Source organism: Lepus europaeus, chromosome 15 (assembly GCF_033115175.1).
Source record: "Lepus europaeus isolate LE1 chromosome 15, mLepTim1.pri, whole genome shotgun sequence".
NCBI lineage: Eukaryota > Metazoa > Chordata > Mammalia > Lagomorpha > Leporidae > Lepus > Lepus europaeus.
Window position 1 is genome coordinate 88,414,716 of NC_084841.1, and position 20,254 is coordinate 88,434,969.

A 20,254-nucleotide genomic window follows, 5' to 3' on the forward strand; every position below is an offset into this window, starting at 1 on the left:
GTTTAACTTTCATGGGATGATTAGGTGGTAATTAGAGCCATGGTCTCTTCAGCTATCTCTCCCATCCCCCTGAACCCTTAAATGGGGGTGACAGGCAGGAGCACCTGTTGGTCCAAGGCTGCTTCTGCAGAAGCATTTGTCTGTGTCTTGTGCTTTTTCGATATGGGACATTTGAAGCTTACTTGATTTCCACTGGTAGTAACCTTATTTAAAACAATAGAGCAACTTTTACAGGAAAAAATCAAAGACAAAATTTTGTCCAATGCATTTAAGAAGCATGTTACTAAAGGTAAGCTGATGGCATAAAAGAGAATCATTTAAAAACCTTGTTTGCAGAAAATGAATAATTCATATTAAAGATTATACTTGTTTATTTAATTAAATTATTGGATAATACATTTTTTGTTTAATGATTCTACCATGACTCAAATAAAATCTGGTAGTCATTGCAACATTATTCGTAAGAGAGAAATCTTGGAATCTACCCAAGTGGCATTCACTGAAGACTTAGTTAAATATATTTTACTATATTCATAAAATAAAGCATTATTCAGTACTTTCCATGTTTGCTGATTATATTGACATGGCAAAATGCATAAATGAATTAAAAACAAAAAGTAGGTTATGGAACATCATATGCAATCTCTATTTATGTTATAAATAAATTATTATTATATAGGTGTGTATATATTCTGATGTTTAAATTTTCTTCAAGATTCCATTTGTGGTGAATTTTTAGTTGGCAGTTTCTATTTTCAGATGCAGACCTTAGCCTCTTGTAGCAAGGGAGTTTTCTCCAACATTCTCATCACTGCGTCTCTTCTAGCATTAACATTTTATGTGCAGTGAGTCTGTGGTTTTCTTAAATGGATGCTGTCATTGAAGTTTGTGCTGATCTATCCAGTATTTTTAGTTTTTTGTTCTTTTGGTTTTAACAGATTTGCTTTTCAGATTAGCTCATTTGTCCAGACTTATGGCAATGAATTGGGGTTGAAGTGAGCAGTCTTCTACACAAAAACAAAGCAGAAATCCATAGGACATGGACTTGATGGTATCAGCTTCCCTTTGTCAAGTGCTGTGACATAAACCTGAAGTTCACGTAGAGTGGGAAGATGGCCTCAGCTTCGTGGCTTCTACAGTCACATTAAACAGAATTCAGGCTGTAGAATTTTTATTCCTTTTATCCATTAATTTTTAAAAGTATATGGATTTATTAATTTGAAAATGAATATGTCTAAGAAATCATTTATTTATATTAACTCTAGATCTGCTTTATCCCTTGCAAGTTTCTTGTTTGCATTTGCCCATGAATTTTCTTAGGATACTCAGGTTTAACTTCTATTTTTTAAAAAAAAAATTTATTGATTTATTTGTAAGAGTTACAGAGACAGAACGAGTGACACAGAGAGAGAGAGACCTTCCATCTGCTGGCTCACTCTGCAATATGGCCACAATGGCTAGGTCTGGGCCAGGCTGAAGCCAGGAACCAGGAGCTTCTTCCGGGTCTCCCCTGTGGGTGCAGGGCCCCAGCACTTGGGCCATCTTCCACTTCCTTCCCAGGCACATTAACAGGAAGCTGGATTGGAAGTGGAGCAGCTGGGACTTGCACTGTCAGCTGTATGGTATGCCAGCTGTCCTCATCTTTATTTTACATAGGTAACGATGTAAAAACTGTCATTAAAGTCTCTTACTGAACTTTATTTTCTCATCGCTAAAACTGGATAGCTATCCAAAAATATTTACTCAGTACCAATTATGTGTGCACACAAGATTAAGGCATAACTATGCGCTTGAAAGAAGGATAACATCCAACCTGAGAAATAAGACTGGAAAAATCTCCTATGCTATTTTGTGTAGAAGTGGCTTTAGGTTCCAGTTTAAACAGTAATATAATTGTAAGCATGTAACTACGGGAAATACATGAACTCAGCTGACAGGGATGGGATGAATTTGTATAGGGAGGGAGGGAACATTGAATAAACAATAGCTGACAATTGAATACACAAAATAACGTGAATATATGTCCTTTTATCATCTAGATAAAAGATCATTAATCCCCCATAAGTAGGAAAATGTGTCCCAGTTATGCTCATTAAGGTTCGTGTTTAATACTGGTTGATACATGTATATTGTATTACTTCCTAGCATACAGTACTCTGGCTTGCTTTTAGAAAATGCGTGTATGTGTGAGTGAGTGTGTGTATGAGTGAGTGTGTGTATGAGTGAGTGTGTGTGTATGTGTATGTATGTGTGTGTGTATGTGTGAGTGAGTATGTGTGTGAGTGACTGTGTGTGTGTGTGTGTGTTTACTCAGTGGGAAAAAACGTGAACCAAAGCTTTCATCCATTCTTTCTTATTTTCCTCATGTGAGCCTCTTTCTGAAATGAGATCACAAGTGCACAGCTTATTGTTGTTAAAATTCTTTGCTATATAAATAGCTTGTGAAACCCTTGTGAGCTATATCACACCTGCAAATAGGGTATTTGCCAGTTGTATTATTAATGGAACTAGGTAATTAATACAATACACCTTGATGCTTATTAAATTAGTTTAAAAATTGTAGATTTAATTTTCCATGAGATGATCAAACGGTAGTTAAGCAGCATTGTCTGTCCTATCACTGTTCCTGTTCCCTCCTACCTCAAGAGACAAAATCTCTTTCTCTACCAAGAGTTATGTAAGTGATGGCTCTAACTGTGTATAGAGGCATGCATTAAATCAGAGGTGAAGATCTAAATCTTTCCCTTGGCCAGATTTAGTGATACTGCATAATGACGCAACTGAGAGCTTCTTTGATTGACACAAAGTCTTGTATCAAACGTCTGTCCATCTGTCTTTTCTTTTCTCTTGAGTATTTACTGAGTCCTTATACTGCTCCAAGAACTGCAGATGAAATGATGAGAAAAACAAAGGCACACCCCTGCCCCTTCCCTCATGAGAGTCCTAGTCTAATGGGAGGGACGAAAAAAGTAGGCACCCAAGCTGCATGGGGACATGATGTATTTTATGGGTTATATATGATCAGCTGTCCTGAAATAGATGTCATATTCTGAACATAGCGCAGGAATCCAAATGCATGTAGAAGGCAGACAGAACAGAGATGTTTAGACGCTCGGAATATTCCCTATGCAAGTAACTCCCGAAGGTCTGCTGCATGTCACTGGGACCCCAATACCCTGCAGCTCTGAGATTGCACAAGTGCTTGCATTAAACACTGACATCCTTGGCCAGGAGAGGGTGGCTGTCCTTTGTCATACTTTCCCAGGAAAGCAGTTGGGCATAGTCATTGTTCAGGCCTTTGTCATGTCCCCCTGGAGTCATTGGCCAGCACAAAAAATAAAGCAAGACCACACACACCAACAGCATCTCTCTCTCGCACATCCCAGAGCAGCTCCACAACCTGCTCCAAGACTGAATTCATGAATTTTAAATGATAGTTCACTCTTCTTTGTCTTTGCAATGCCACACACACACACACACATCTTTACAACATTTGCCATCTGGGTGGGCATAAATAATGATGCACAAATGTCATCATGTTATTCTTGCTTCAGTGTAATCAAATAAAAACATTCTAAAATATTGTCAAGGTACAGTAATCTACATCCCTTACCGTTTTGCTTATGGAAATAATTATTACATAGTTAATTATATACTTGCAAAGCATCCTTGGTGCATAGTTAACTAAACTTATGATATAGTCAAGGAAATGATCAGTAAGTTACTATAAGCTGTGTAACCTCCTTGTATAAAGTAGGTTATAGCATGCTAAGAAATGAGCTTTTTGTATTTCATAGTGAGCTGTTCCTCTCTGATAATGGCTCATATTGGGCCCATGACTGTATTGGACAGGGGGAATATCCATGTTGTAAAAGTTGACTTAAAATGCTGAAGCATAAAATAGACAAGAATAGAAGAGATTAAGAATAGTTGCGACAAGGTGAGGTTAAGGAGACTAGACTCTGTTCCATGGGTCTTAGTATCAGGGTAATTCACAGCCCATTCCACCACCACTACCACCCCCCGACACACACACACACACACACAGACCAGCAGAGATGCAGAACTTTTTTCTTTCTGCCAAGGATTGTCTAGATATAGATCACATCATCCACGGGCCATGCAAAATTATCAACTTAAAACTAGCCTATTACAGATTTATTGAATTTTGATTTCCAAATGCGATTGCCTTGGCAGGGCAAGACCAGAAGATTTTGAGGACCTTCTGTGGCCCGTGGGCCAGATATCTGTCCAGTAAGGAAGGCTGTGTGCTTAATACTGGGTGGAGAGCAGGGTCATATCTTGCCCACTGCCTTGTTGTTCTTCACAGTTGATGCCTGAGGCAAAAGGGAGCAGCATGAGGGAAAAGGAAGTACAGGAGGGGTCTGCCTGTCACCTTCTCCCTGTAGCACCACCCCAGGTCGGAGCAAGTACGTTGCCACACTGACCTGAAAACACAGGGACCGACCTCAGGATCAAGGGTGTAGGTTTAAATGTTGTATCAAAGCATGGGGTGAGCCCCTGGGTAAATCAAGCACAGAAATGCATCTTGAGGCTTCTGCACTTCCTGGCTTGGTGGCCTCAGAGAGTTTATTCCTTGTGCGTCCTGATGCATTTTACAAGGAGCCACAAAACCAAGAGCTATAGCAGAATGCCACTTAGCTGCAAATCAGAGAAAGGACTGCTCAAGCTCTATAGACAGTAGCGTGAATGCCTCTTTCCCCAGGGCTGGAAGTGCAAGGTGGGTCGGGATTCGATTCGTGGGTGAGACGATTCTGTGGCAGAGCAAGATCATTGAGAATCTAATTTCCTTTTGCCTCTGCTTCCTGCCTTTGAACAGGATCAGCTGTCCTCCCAAGGGGGCTCCCATCTCGGCTGCAAGCTGTTTGCCAGCTGCCTTCGAGGCTCCAGGGTTCCTAGTCTCCCGCCTCAAGGACAGAAAGGGTATTACTTCCAGACGCCTTCTCGATAGAATGAGGAGCCTCCCTTCCCAGGCATGTCCAAGCTTCTTCCAAATCATTGCCCCTAAATTGGTCACATACTCTACCCTTCATGACTTAGTTCTGTATCTGTGTATTCAACCAATGGTGCGTGGATCAAGAGTATCAAAAACATTAAAAAAAAAAAACTACATCTATACTTAACACATGTACTTAACATGTACAGTAGATTTCTTATCACTCCCTAACCAGTGGAATGTTGCAGATGTTTAAAAGTAGCATTTGAGGCCTGCGGTGTGGTGCAGCAGGTTAAGCTGCTGCCTGCAACACTGGCATCCTATATGAGCACCAGTTTGAGTTCTGGCTCCTCTATGTCCAAAGCAGCTCCCTACTAATGTGCCTGGGAGGGCAGTGGATGATGGCTCAAGTATTTGGGCCCCCTTCACTCACATAGAAGACACGGATATAGTTCCAGGCTCTTGGCTTTGGCCTAGCCAAGCATTGTGGCCTTTTGGGGACTGAACCATCAGATAGAAGCTGTCTCTTCCTCTCCCTCTCTCTCTCTATCTCTATCTCTCTCTCATTCTCCCTCTCTGTAACTCTGTCTTTCAAATAAATAAGCCTTCAAAAATTAAAAATAATAAAATAGCATTTGCATTCTATTAAATATTATAAGTAATATAGAGATGACTTACAGTGTAGGGAGAGGGTACATGGTAATGTGTGACTATGACATCATTTTATACAAAGGGCTGGAGCATCTGCAGGTTTCATCCCCCACAGATTCCCAGGGCTAACTCAGTGGTTGACCTAGACCAACACCTGGGAACAAGGAGAGGACACCGAGTGTGGTTCGTTCCCAGATCCCGACCTTCTCATTAAATCCGACGGAGTCACGAGTCATCTCCTCCCAAGGCATCCGTGTTGATCCCCGGCGGCTCCTACAGTTGTGATCAAGGAGGGAGCATGCCAAGAGGGTGAAGCAGCAGAGCCCCCTGCCTTCCTGCTGTGGCTCTGGCTGCACACATGGCTCTTCACACCTGCCGAGCTTAGTCAGCATGCACAAGCCTGGGCTCACACCAGCAATGCCGACTCTGTAGACCCAGGGTGATTCTGTTATGCGTGATAGGACTAAGGTTAATCAGACGTGTTTCCTTATGCACTGTTTTCCTCATGCCACCGTCACGTCAGTACGTCCTTCTAAAGGCTCATTGCACAACTGCACAGTTATTTGTTAGCTTGTTTATTTGTTTTTTGTTGGGTACATGTGCCTTTAATTTTTTTTAATTTATTTTCATCTACTTCAAAGAGTTTGCGTGAGAAGAGAAATCTCTCACTGGTTCATGCCCACTGAAACTCATGCTGGGTCTCCCACATGGCTGGCAGGGATCCAGGTACTTGAGCTACCACTTGCTGCCCCCAGGGTTGCGTTAGCAGAAAGCTGGTTCAGCAGTGAGGAACCTGGACTTGAATCTGCACCCTAATATGGGAAGAGGGTGTCCCAAGTGGTGGCGTCTCCCACTGTACCACAATCCCTGCCTCACACGCGTGTGTTAATGTCCAAATTAGAGGAGCCTGCTTGCGGCAGAGAATCCCATGATTTTTCCAGTACGGATTCAGTGACGTCCAAGAAGCAGATAGGAAGATGAAGGCTCATGTGGCGGGGCGAGAGCCCCTTCTGTAATACTTGTTGTACTGAAATGGCACTAACTAGGCTGCAAGTGCCCACTTTGAGGTTGACTACCCTGGGCTCCAGTTGCCACCTGTTGACAGTTCGCAAGGCTGTGTTCCATAATACAGTTAGCCTCCCCGGCTGTCTTTGCCACGGGGAGAGCTAAGACAGTGAATTACCACCAGTGCAACCTGGCACCACGGAGCAGATGTTGCATGGGCGGAGAACTCTGCACCGTTGTGAAGCTGCAGGTGCCAGTGCTGTTCATTTGGGACAAGGATGCTTTCTGGTGTTGTAAGGCCAAGTGTAGGCCAGGGTACTGCTTGCAATGCAGGGGTTGATTTTCTAAGGTTCTAATTGCTGTGACTCCTGTAATTTTTGAATTGCCGTTATTACCGTGGTCTCTAGCTCCTTCCTGAAACTCCTCACATATGCGTATATGATCGGGGAATTACATCTTCACACTTCCATTCTCTTCTCTTTAAACATCACTTCCTTAGGGTGCTCTGTTTCTCTAGGTAGTTAGGATCTCACCTGCCTCTTCCCATCCTTGTATCACAGGAAACATGAAGCAGTTTCCAGGAAAGAACTCTGTTGTGAAGGGATTTCTGCCCCGCCGAGCTTGCATGAGTTTTCTTTTTTCCTTATGCGTAAGACCAACTAACAGCGTCAGAGATCCGGCCAGTCCTCCTCTGTGATCTGACACCTGTAGGCAACACTGGCTAAATTTCAGTAACCTCTTTGTTAGCTTCGTTTTGCCCTTTCTGTGTAAGTAGAGAGAATCTGTGCTTTGTGACACAGAAGGAGTTAGGATTTAAAGCCACCCTGACGTGAGCTCAAATTCGAATTGACCTGAGACCAGTCTGAGCCCCGGTGTCAATTCAGAATAATTCTGTCTCATCCTTTGCTTTGTAAATTGAGTGAGTTCACAAGTGCCTGCACAGAGTGTGTGCGGCTGTCTTTTTCCATTTGGACCTCCGGAGTTTGTTTACACAAGACCCATCCAAGTCAGCATTTCTGCAGGCCCCTGCGATCTTCTCCTAAAAGGGAATTCCTGGAAGCTCCCTGCGATTTTCCTCCTTGAATGTGTTACGATCCATTTTGGACACGATAAAGCAGCAAGCAGCTTTTAAATATTTATGTTCCCCATGCCACACATGCCAACTGTGTTTGCTCTCTTCATCTCCTTACGTGCCAAGGAGACAAGCCAAACAGTGTGAGAGGGAAATATTGTCAGGACACAATGTAGGCTTGTCTAGTGTGTGCTCTGTGCGGTTGCAACCAGAAAAGCAGAGAGCGGAGGCCACTCCCTGGCTGCACACTGAGAGTGTGGTGAAGGAACCAGCTAGAGACAGAGTTCCTTTCTAAGCACCTTAGCCGAGGAGATTTTTTTCTTCAAAACATCACGAATCAAGTGAAATGGGACTGGCTAGTGCCATGCGATTCAACAGTCATAGTCAGGGTAAACTGCACTGTGCACAGATAAGAGACAACTTCTCCCAGGGCTCGTCTGCAGGTGTTAGGTGCACAGGCAGGCTGTGGGCGGAACTGTGTAGTTTCCAGATAAAGCCTGTTTCAGTCATGCTGTGACCCTCACATACACACAGCAGTGGGTGAGTACCCTAGGGGTCTCTCTGCTCGTCAGCATTTCTACGCTTCAGAACAGGAGTGAACACAGTTTGGAGAGTCAGAGTTCACATTAACTTATATGGGTATTGCCCGGTAATATCTCAACCCTGGCCACAAGCTAGTATCATTTGAAGAGATGGTGACTTAATTGGCTTGAGGTAGAGCCCAGAATTGGGCACCGTAAGGTACCTCAGGGGTTGTGAACCATTGCTGTGGGATAACATTGTGTTTTCACGCTATGGCTTCCCCTTTTGTAATCTGCACGTTTATACCTGTGAGGGCTGAACAACACTTGAGTCCAACCCCCTGGGGTCACCCTGTACACGTGGGTCCCCGTGTCCTACCACAGAGCCGTCACTGCTGTGTTGTGTGTGCGTGTGTATGTGTGTGTCTGTGTGATGGGGAAGTGGGGAGGGAGAGGGAAGAAAGCTAGGAGGAGGATAAGGGGAGGGGGAGAGGGCGGGGGAGGACCAATATTCAACAGTAGCAAAAACCCAGAGCGATTCAGTCACACTGAGATTTAATAACCCCTGTCTTAGAACTTCTGTCACATGGAACGAGTGATTGACCACCGATACCTTTTGATTTTTCTTTGCTAATGGAAAAGCAATGATTTTCATCTAATTTATATTTTTAAAACAAACTATAGTAATTTTCAAGAAATAAGGTCAATCCTGTTTTTAAAGGGAGAAAAGAATAAAATTCAGGAATGATTATTCTGTTCTGATAAATTACTGTATTTTAAAGTATAGGAGTATATGAATTTATATATATGTGTGCATATATATATATATATATATATATAGTCAGCAACCTGTCATTAGATAGTGACAGATTTCTAATGTGTACACGAAATTACAAGTGAGGTGCTTGTAGGCATTGTTTGGAAATGTGAAATTTATTTCTGCTCACTTCAATCTTTCTCTTTCTCTCCCTCTCCTCCTCCTCTTTCTCATTCCACGTCTCCCCTTCTCTTCCCCCCTTCTCCTCCATCTCCCTCTCCTCCTTCTTCATTACCTCTTTTCCCCTTTCACAGCATCAGATGAAGAAGAGCCAACTTCAGCAGGTAAAGTTCCCATGTCATAAAGATTATTCCTTTTCAATTTAATGCCTTTACTAATGGAGACTTAACTTTGTGAATTTAAACCGGAAAGCTGGCACCGTTTTATTTACCTTTTTTGTTGCTTGGTTTTACTATGTGTGTCTAACCTGATGATATTGGTTAAGTGTTTGGAATGAAAAAAGAAAATAATCGAAGTTGAATTGTATGTGTCCATTTTCCATTGCTGTAAGACAATACCCGAGGTTGAGTCCTTTATAAAGAAAAGATGTTGGGCCGGTGCCGTGGCTCAATAGGCTAATCCTCTGCCTTGTGGCGCCGGCATACCGGGTTCTAGTCCCGGTCGGGGCGCTGGATTCTGTCCCGGTTGCCCCTCTTCCAGGCCAGCTCTCTGCTGTGGCCAGGGAGTGCAATAGAGGATGTCCCAAGTACTTGGGCCCTGCACTCCATGGGAGACCAGGAGAAGCACCTGGCTCCTGCCATTGGATCAGCGTGGTGCGGCGGCCATTGGAGGGTGAATCAACGGCAAAGGAAGACCTTTCTCTCTGTTTCTCTCTCTCACTGTCCACTCTGTCAAAAAAATAAAAATTTAAAATTTAAAAAAAATTAAAAGAAAAGAGGTTGATTTAGCTATAAGTTTGGGAGGCTGAACGTTCAACCAGCATGGCCCTGGCTTCAGCAAGGACCCCCTGGCTGCTTCATATCACAGCAGGTGGAGTCTTGACTGATGAGACAGGAACCCAGAGAGAGTGGAGGAGCTGGCCTTCCTCGTCTATACATCCTCTTGTGAGTGCTCACCAGGGTCCCACAGGAACACCAAGTCCCTCCAGTGTGCCCAGTGACCCAAGGACCTCCCACTAAGCTCTACCTCTGGAAGGTCCCACATCTGTCTACATCACCGCGCTGAGGACCAGGATTCCAACACACAAACTACTGGGGCACAATCTCAATCCACATCCAAACCATTGCATAAACCACCACACTATTCAAAATGGACCATGCACGTTAAAGAATAAAGAGAACGAGAACACCAAGAGGAATGCAGAAAATTAATACAGAGGTGAGAATGATAAAGGAAGAACAGAAAAAGAGGAAGGCCATCAAACAACTGTTTAGAAATAAAACCCTGTATGATCAAAGGCCATATTGTCATGTAAAATTGGCATTAGACATGATATTCAATGTGACCATAAGAGTTGTATTGCTGCTTTCAACACTTGTTTAAAAAGATCCATTTTGACAATTATAAATGAATGATGCTGCAGCCTGGCATCAAGTTCGTCACCCAGCTCATCAGCACAGCCACGCACAGGCTGAGTCCTGGAACGCACGTGCTGGACATGACATTATGTTTTCAGTGTGGTTCCAGAGTGAAATGGAAGGTAAACTTATAAAGGCAGGAGGCCAGCACTGTGAGGAAAGAGAAGACAGCTCTTGAGATGCCACCTTAGAGACTGGTCTGGAGAGAAAGGAACAGAGCACAGCAGGAGACAGATTCCTTCGGAATAACTGAGGGACAAGGGTGGGAATTGTTCTCGACTCTGATGAGGAAGATGGGGCTTGCTTTTATGAGAAAGGGCGATAGAGCCCAAGTATTGGAAACAGGTACAAGGCAGAGGCACTTTAATTCCCACACCAAACTTGTTTCAGCTGGCCTGACTTCCTGCCTCCTGTCTGTCTGGAACACTGGAAAAGGGTTTTACCTTTAAGAGTAAGTTCAGAGCTCAGAAGGTCATTGGAAGAAGACAAAGCAGTTATCGTACAGATTTCTTTGATGAACCTAAGGATATATGAGCACCATATTGCGTGATACTCATTGTACTATAACTGCCTTAGAAAGGGAGTCACTGGGCAGATAAACTCTGCATCACGCTGTCATGTTCATAACACTGCTGGGCGGTTGATGGCCTGAGCTGGGTGATAGGAACTCCCATCGTTTTTTGTCTCTCTCACCCATATTGTGCAGCCTGTTTTGAGGAGCAAACGGATCCCATGACTTGGTTGCTAACTCGTCTGTGGATTGGAATCTCCTGGGCTTAATTTTTGGCTTCTTTTTGCCTGGAGGCTGAGGTCTTGCTGTTCATAGGGTTACCCATAGACTCTGACTGTACTTTTCAACCTTAATTGAATCTTCTTTGCGGTTCAATGCCTGCCAGCACCTTGGTTTCCTAGCCCAATTGAGCCTGCTCCCTCCTAGATGCTTGCACTGCCCACTTTGCTTTATCGCTTGCCAACCACATTGATGTCACTGTGTAAAAATCGTGGGTTTTTTCATTTTTTTTGCATGATCAAGAGAGAGTGCCATCTAAGGTAAACTATATTCAAGTATAATGTAGCTATTTTGTGGTGCAATTTTGTCATTCTAAAGTTATTTTAACAACTTCTCTGCTTACTAAGTTCTAAACTAAATATTTTTTCCTCCAGATAATCATCTTACTCCAGAACAATCTGAACATCATAAAGTTTAGACTGTGTTTTAAAAACACTTTTGCCTTCACAAATGAGATGTTTTTTGTTGTGATTTTACCCCAGACTTTTACTACAGAACAAATGTGCTCTTAAGGAATGTTTTAACTACCAATATTACATACAGATTATACTAACATTGAGGAGATGTGTCTTTGTTAAAGCAAACACTGATTTATGTGAAAACTCGCAATGGGAAGCACATGGTTTCCTTTTAATTTTATCAAAGTATAGAATAAAAAGCATATCAGCATATTAAAACTTTTGACAAAGTATGATGAGTGTTGTAAAGAATAGAATAGGAATAACTGTGGGGATTTGATTGTGACTTTTGGACTTGTTATTAGTACTCTTGCATTCTAACACTTATTTTTTTTAATATTTATTTATTTTATTTGAAAGGCAGAGTTTACAGAATGGCTGAGACAGAGACAGAGAGGTCTTCCATCTGCTGGTTCACTCCCCAAATGTCTGCAACAGCCTGAGCTGAGCCGATCCAAAGCCAGGAGCCAGGAGCTTCTTCCAGGTCTCCCATGTGGGTGCAGGGGCCCAAGCACTTGGGCCATCTTCTACTGCTTTCCCAGGCCACAGCAGAGAGCTGGGTCAGAAGTGGAGCAGCCGGGGCTCAACCGGCACCCATATGGGATTCCAGCACTGCAGGCAGCTTTACTCGCTATGCCACAGCGCCGGCCCTGTCAACCCTTGTTTTTCTTAATTAGACATTTATTGTGATGTTCACATATATTTTGGGTAATATTTAGCAAATATATATATTTTTTACTTAAAAGTGTAGTTATGAATATATTTGTTGTATGAGTGGTAGCCTCTGTTTTTACTCTCATAAATGACATTAACACAGAGTAATATTTTTCAAGTTCATTTGTAGCCCTCCTTCAATTTATTTTTCTCCCTTTGTTATTGCAGCATTCTGTTTAAATTATCAGTAAAGTGTGATGTTTTATCATCAACATTATATATACATTCAACTTAAAAAAGGTCTCCAGGTAATGTCTTAACCAAGTTCTTCCTCTGTCTTTAGTTTCAGAGAAACACTGAGCCATAGCCCTTTCAATGCATACTTTAATTACTTTCAGTTAAATAATTTAATTTTTCTAGGAAGCAATAAGCCATTCCTCAAAGAGTAATAATAGAAGAAATAATAATTTAAGCAGAGGTGTTTTTTACTGCCAACTAGTCACAAGCTTGTGATTACTAGTTGTTGATTATGAAATTTGAATTTAAAAGTGATTGTGTTTTAAACAAATCTATACATGACTTATCTAAACATGTAGGTCTCAAGTGGACATTACTGTCCAATGGTTCTGTTTATTGAGTGATTCCAATTTGTGGATGTTATATAGTAAATCTAAGTTCTGACAAGCACACATAATTGGATTACTTCAATTAATTCAATGATCAAGACACAATCTCATTTTTCAGAACTGTTTTTAATAATAATAATACATTTCTATAACTTAGGGTTTGAAGAAGCCATGAGACAGATAATACCAACTGAGCAAATTGATGAGCTATGATATGGCATTTACTCATGTTTAATGCTGCAAATGGTACAGGCTTTTCCATTAACAGTGGAGTAGGTTTGGTTTGCCTGATGTTTTGAATTATTCTAAGATTACCATTATGGAAACTGATAAGCTATCTCTACCTTTTTCCCATTTAACTCCATTTGCATTCTTACTCTTTAAAAATCACATTGTATCTTTAATTTCATTTGTATATATGATATATATGGCTAATTCTTGTATTTGAACCTCTAAATTAGCTTGCAAATGCTAAGTGCATCCTAAGTGGTTATCTATGTTAATTTTTTGAGAGGGTGTATATTACATTATGTCTGCACTTCTAATCATGGGAGCTCTAGCTCCTTCGTGAGTATGAAGCATTCCCTTGTTAATCGTTTCCAGTGTTCTGTAAAGACCTATTCAGCTAAAGGAGCGTATTTTGTGTCGTCTCAGTTATGAGGTTGGTTTCACTTAATACGTGCTTTTATAACTACCAGAAGCTTTTTAAACATTTTGTATTAGTTGAATCTTGGTTCAGTTATTTAAACATGTTATTTCATCGACTGTGCAAGCGCATCGATGAACCACACCAGAAATTCCTTCAAGCTAGATTATGGGCAAGATCTAATTATGACATAATGAGATTCATATTTTTAAAGCAGCCATAGCAGAGTCTGTTTCTCCGAATGAGCCCACTGTAGAGGTGATGTACTTAACCCAGCTCTGTTGCTATTGCCCAGGTCATTTATGGAAACTCTCTTTTGGAAATTTTCTTCAGAACCTGTTAATGGCATTTCAGCATCTGTTATTCCCAGGTAGTCTCAGAACTGTGCTGCTGTGGTGTCAGACTGTTGTAATAAACACTCCTGCAAAAGCAGAGGCTTGCCAATATAAGGAATGTGTCTTGGCTCGTGGCTGTGACATACAGATACATTTCCAACTTTGAAATAACAACATGTATTTGAACACATGATCTGGAGTTTTGAAAGTTGATTACATCTTATTAAGGCTAAATTTAAGCAAATAAAACTCTAATAAAGTTAAGTTGGTTGGAGCTTTATCTAATCATAAAATTTTGCTATTATGTGAGTTAATGCAATATTAATATCTAGTTTTATATAAATTCAAATCCAACCCCTCGTCTGATAGTAAAGACAATGACACTTAAAATAATTAAAATTATCTCTTCAGGCAAGAGAGAAGGAAAACAATCCAAGTTTTAGAAATCCAATATTTATTTATCTACCATCCAATATTTACTTAACTTTTATTTAAATTTCATAATACATAGAGGCTTCCTAACCTGATTATATCAAGATTTTATGCATTCTTTAAAATTTTAACACATCTGTATTAGAAAATTGATTTACAAATACAATATAAATGTTAAATAAAGTGTATTCTCACATAAATTTCATAATTTGTCTCACTTTGTGTGGTTTTATCAGTTATCCTTTTACATCTCTACAAAAGCATTTATTCTTCAAATTTACAAAATCACTATAAAATTTGAAAGAAAGGCAGAAATGAAAAATGGTATTAATTGGACTAGAATCAGTAAAAAGATGACATAGTGCAGCTCTTTCAGCCATAGAGTAAATTGGTGATTGAAGTTAATTAAAACCACAACTTAATCGTTCACATCAACTCCAATACAAAACTCTCTTGCCTAAAGAGATAGTTTTAATTATTGTCAGTGTGAAGGTCTTTAATATCAGAGAGGAGCTGAATTTTAATTTATATAAAACCAGCTATTAATACTGTATTGCCATATAATAGTAAATTTTTATGATTAGAAAAAATGGAATTGTCAGATCTCTATAAAATGGTAAAGAGCCTTGTTATGGTTTCATTTTCACTGCATATGCTTAATGTATACAACATAATACTTGGATATATATTTATTAGCATATATATATATATGGTGAAATTATCACTGGGGGCAGGTGCTGTGGCATAGCAAGTAAAGTCGCCACCTACAGTGCTGGCATCCCATATGGTCGCTGGTTCATATCCCAGCTGCTCCACTTTAAATCCAGCTCTCTGCTATGGCCTGGGAAAGCAGTAGAAGATGGCCCAAGTCCTTGGGCCCCTGCACCTGCGTGGGAGACCAGGAAGAAGCACTTGGCTCCTTGTTTCAGATTGGTTCAGCTTTGGCCGTTGCGGCCAATTGGGGAGTGAACCAGAGGATGGAAGACATTCTCTCTCTCTCTCTCTCTCTCTCTCTCTCTCCCTTGCCTTCTCTCTGTGTGTAACTCTTGACTTTCAAATAAATAAATATTTTAAAAAAGAAATTATCACTGTAGTTGAGCCAATTAACATATCTGTTACATAAAACTGTTACCTTTGTGTCTATCGTAAATCTACTCTCCTAGCAGATTTCCATTGCACAACATAGGATTTCTTGACTGCAGTCCTCATGCAGTGATTAGATCTATATACCTGGTTATCCTACATAACTGCAACTTCATCAGCCTCCGCAACCACTCTTGTACTCTTCTGATTCATTGGATTCGATTTGTTTTAGGTTTCTCATCAAAGTGAGATCAGGTAGCAGTTTTCTTCTGCGTCTGGCTTATTTCACTTAGCTTTGTGTCCTTCAGGTGCATCTATGTGGTTGCAAATGGCAGGATCTTCTTTCGCAAGGCTGAATGATGCTCTACTTTTTATCCACGTGTCTGTTGACAGATGTATCGGCTGTCCCCATAGTTTGGCAATAGTGAATAATGCTGCAATGAACACAGCAGTGCCGATAACATCATGAAATACTTATGTCATCTCCTTTGAGTCCTACCCAGGAGAGGGATTGCTGGGTCATATGGCACTTTTATTTTTAATGTTTCAAATTAAATGCTGTTTTTCGCTGGTGTCTGCACCAGTTGACATTCCCACCAACACTGTGTAAGAGTTTCATGGATCCTCATCTTAGATCATATGCAAATGTAAACCGAAAATTGATGTAAATGCAGATATAAATGTGCAGGTTGTCTGTACTGGGGAAGGGAGGAGGCATCTGAAGTGCACGTTAGGTGGGGGCGTGGTACTGCCTGTGGAGAGCCTGGGAAGCGAACGGGATTCACTGGCTGCGTCTGGTCCCCACTGGCATTCCCTATATTCCAAGTGACAGCTAACGCCTACCTTGAGAGATCCAAGTGGCGGCAGCCCAGGCATCCTCCAGTAGAGGTACGGTATTAATAACATTGTCATGAAGATGATGGTCCTTTTGAAGGATCCTTGTGGATGGACAGCAAAGAGGAATTCAGTAGGCAAATAGAAGAGGCGTTATGAGAAGAACTGCTTGAAGGCTGTTCCAAGAAACGCTGGGAAGAGGAAGAAGGGCTTGAGAGGTTTATCCCAGCTCGGGTTCTCCCGCAGACTGTGCACCCAGTCCAGGGCCAGCGTATTGACCTTGTCATCAGGGATGGCTCTTCTCCAGAGGTTCTTGTGGTCAAGAGCTTTCTGAATCCACATGCAAAGGCGTGTGTTCCAGGGGTGAATTACTAAAATCTGTGAGTAGACGGGGCCCTCTTTGGGTGGATGTGGTGCCGTGGGCTCGCTGTGGAGGCAGGATTGGAAGACTTAACTGTGAAGTGCGCCCTTGTTACTCTGTTAAACTTAGATGCTGCTGAAGTCTGTGTTAGTCTTGCATGCTTCGTGCAAGTGCTGAGACTGCCAGGTCAAAGACTCTCAAACATTTACTGGAAATAAAACTGGTTCCGTGGCCTGATGTGAAGACAGCAAGGGAAGAAGCACAAAAAAAATCACCTCTAGATCTTACAGACTGGTCATCTTTGTGGCTGGACTGGTCTTTTGTGTAACACTGGTAATGCCTTAACTTTTTTTTTTTTTTAATTATTGAACACAGTTAAATTAAGTTCCAGTTGTTTAGCAGATTTCTCAGTTGCAAGGCTTAAATTTGCATGTATGTGTCTTCTATCAAAAAGAATCTTGTTTTTTGGAAGTAGGTCTGTTGATTTGTCAAAATTCAAAATGTGTCTTTGGTTGCTCAGTTTATGAGGTGGGGATCAGTTGAGAGCTAGTCCTGGCTTCTGTGGTGGGTGACCAGGCTGGAGACACTGAACTCTGTTCCTGCTGTAGCAGCTGAGGGAGGGACGTGATTTGAGAGTTGCACTGTGTGCAGGAGATTCACTTCATCACAGCTACGCCCGGCCGAGGTCTGACAGTGCCCGATCCATTTGGACGAAGGGATCATAGCAGGTTCACCTTGCTAACCATCAGCCCAGCGACCTGCAGCACAGCTTCTTCTTTCCACAAAACTAGAGCAGCTTTGCTTCAATCCCCGTGTTGGAACAGGTAGGCAGCCATAGCTGTTAAGTTGAAAATATTGTAAAAAGGTTATTTCAAAGATATTTTTTAAAATGCCAGAAGAACTTAAGCAAAATTAAGATGTAAGATCTGAATATGTATAAACAGAAGAAGACTTAGAGGAGAAACACCTTGACCCTGACCTCAGCAGTAATGCTTTTTGCATTTTATACCGAACGCTCAAGTAGCAAAAGCAAAAATGAACAAATGAAACCACATGCAACAGAAAAGCTTCTGTGTAGCAAAGGAAATCCTCATCGGAATGGCAGGGGCTGGTGTGATGGTGTAGCAGGTAAAGCCAGGTGGGCACCAGACTGTGTCCTAGCTGCTCCTCTTCCAAACCAGATCCCTGCTAATGGCCTGTGAAAGGGAGCATGAGATGGCCCAAATGCCTGTGCTCCTACCACCCAAGTGGGAGACCTGAATGAAGCTCCTGGCTCCTGGCTTTGGCCTGGCCCAGCCCTGGCCAGCAGCCCTCTGCAGAGTAAACCAGCAGATGGAAAACCTCTCTCTTTGTCTTTGTCTCTCCCCTCCCCTCTGTGTAACTCTGACTTCCAAATAAATAAATAAATTCTTTTTTTTAAATGAAAAGGCAGCTTACAGATTAGGAGAAACAGTTTGCAAACTGTAATTTGGATCAGGAACTAATATTCAAAATATAAGATAGCTATAAAAATAAATGGTAAAACAAAGAAAAAGCAGAAGAAAAAGCTAAAAAGCAAGGAAGGCCCTGAATAGACATTTCTCCAGAGACAAAAAAAAATAATGAACAAGTATGGAAGAGGGTGCTCAACATCAATAATCACCAAGGACATACAAAGCCACGATGCGTTATCACCTCATTCCTGTTAGGGTGCCTGTTTTTGACAAGCGGTAGCTTTTGACAAAGCTATATCAAAATACCAAGTTACAAAAGCCATATTCTTCTTCATGCATTTACAATACTGAAATTTTTGGGATTTACTTAAATATAGGATTGTGTGAGGACCTCTGCATAGTTGATGAGAACCAGTAGTGGTGGGAGTGTTCACCACCTGGCTGGGATAGTTTATGGAGGACTGTGTGGGAGCTCTGTGATGAAGAAGACAGTGACTGAGCGCACCAGCACTTTTGATTTTCACCAGTTCCTTCTCCATCTCGTCTATTTTTAATCATTTAAATCACCGGATTCAGTGTGATCCCAATCAAAATTCCAAGGACATTGTATTTAAATCTAGAAAAAGTGATGCTGACATTCATATGGAAACACAGCAGACCCCAAATGGCTAAAGCAGTCTTAAACAACAAAAACAAAACCAAATTCATCACAATACCAAATCAAGATATCCTACAGGGGCCGGCTCTGCGGCTCAATAGGCTAATCCTCTGCCTGCAGCGCTGGCAAACCGGGTTCTAGTCCCGGTCGGGGCGCCAGATTCTGTCCCGGTTGCTCCTCTTCCAGTCCAGCTCTCTGCTATGGCCCGGGAAGGCAGTGGAGGATGACCCAAGTGCTTGGGCCCTGCACCCGCATGGGAGACCAGGAGAAGCACCTGGCTCCTGGCTTTGGATCAGTGTGGTGCGCCGGTCGCAGCGCCCAGGCCGTGGCAGCCATTGGAGGGTGAACCAACGGCAAAGGAAGACCTTTCTCTCTGTCTCTCTCTCACTATCCACTCTGTAAAAAAAAAAAAAAAAAAAAAAAAAAAAAAAAAATATCCTACAGGGCAGTTACAATCAAAAAACAACCTTGTACTGGCACAAAAATAGACATAGAACAATGGAACAGAAATGAAACCAGAGAAACTAGTTTATGCATATACAACCAACTAATATTTGAAAAACGAGTTAAAATCCATCCTTGAAGAAAGGACAGTCTTTTCAGCAAATGATGATAGAAAAATTGGATCTCTGCATGCAGAAGTATGAAACAAGACCCCTAGCTTACAAATTATATGTAAACCAACCGACAATGGATCCAGGATCTCAATCTATGACCTGATACTATCAAATTACTTGATGAGAACATCAGAGAAATTGCAAGACTTCTTGGAAAACACCATAGAAGCTCAGGCAGTTAAAGTAAAAATAGACAAATGGAACTAAATCAAGCTAAAAAGTTTCCGCACTGCAAAGTAAACACTCAAAAGAGTGAAGTGGTAACAGAGAAAATATTTACAAACTGTACATCTGATAAAGGATTAATATCCAGAATCTATAAAGAGCACAATAACCACAAAACAAACAACCCAGTTAAGCAATGGACATTGGACTTCAACAGACATTTTTCAAAGGATGAAATTCAGATGGGCAACAGACAGATGAAAAAATTCTCAGGATCACCAGGCATCAGGGAAGTGTAAACCAAAACCACGTTGAGGTTTTACCTCACCCCAGTTAGAATGACTGTCGTGCAGAAATCAACAAACAGTAAATGCTGGTGAGGATGGGGGGGCGGGTAACCCTAATTCACTGCCAGTGGGAATGCAAACTAGTACAGCCACTATGGCAGACAGTATGGAGATGCCTCAAAGGGCTGATAATAGATCTGCCACTTGACCCAGCCATCCCACTCCGGAGAATTTACCCAAGAGAAATGAAATCAGCCTATGAAAGAATGATCTATACCCCCGTGTTTACTGCAGCTCAATTCACAATAGCTGAT

The 20,254-nt window shown here is 41.6% G+C and overlaps 1 protein-coding gene across 2 annotated transcripts in view; it reads left to right on the forward strand.

Annotated features, from left to right (window-relative positions):
* The window catches only part of EDIL3 (EGF like repeats and discoidin domains 3), a 473,099-nt gene that overhangs the window by 154,938 nt on the left and 297,907 nt on the right, over positions 1–20,254 (forward strand). The window contains exon 3 of one of the 2 annotated variants that reach the window (XM_062212442.1): positions 9,278–9,307. The exons of the other annotated variant lie outside the window; for it this stretch is intronic. Coding sequence (XP_062068426.1) covers positions 9,278–9,307 — 30 coding nt within the window. The remainder of the gene's footprint in view (positions 1–9,277; positions 9,308–20,254) is intronic. 2 annotated transcript variants of the gene reach the window in all.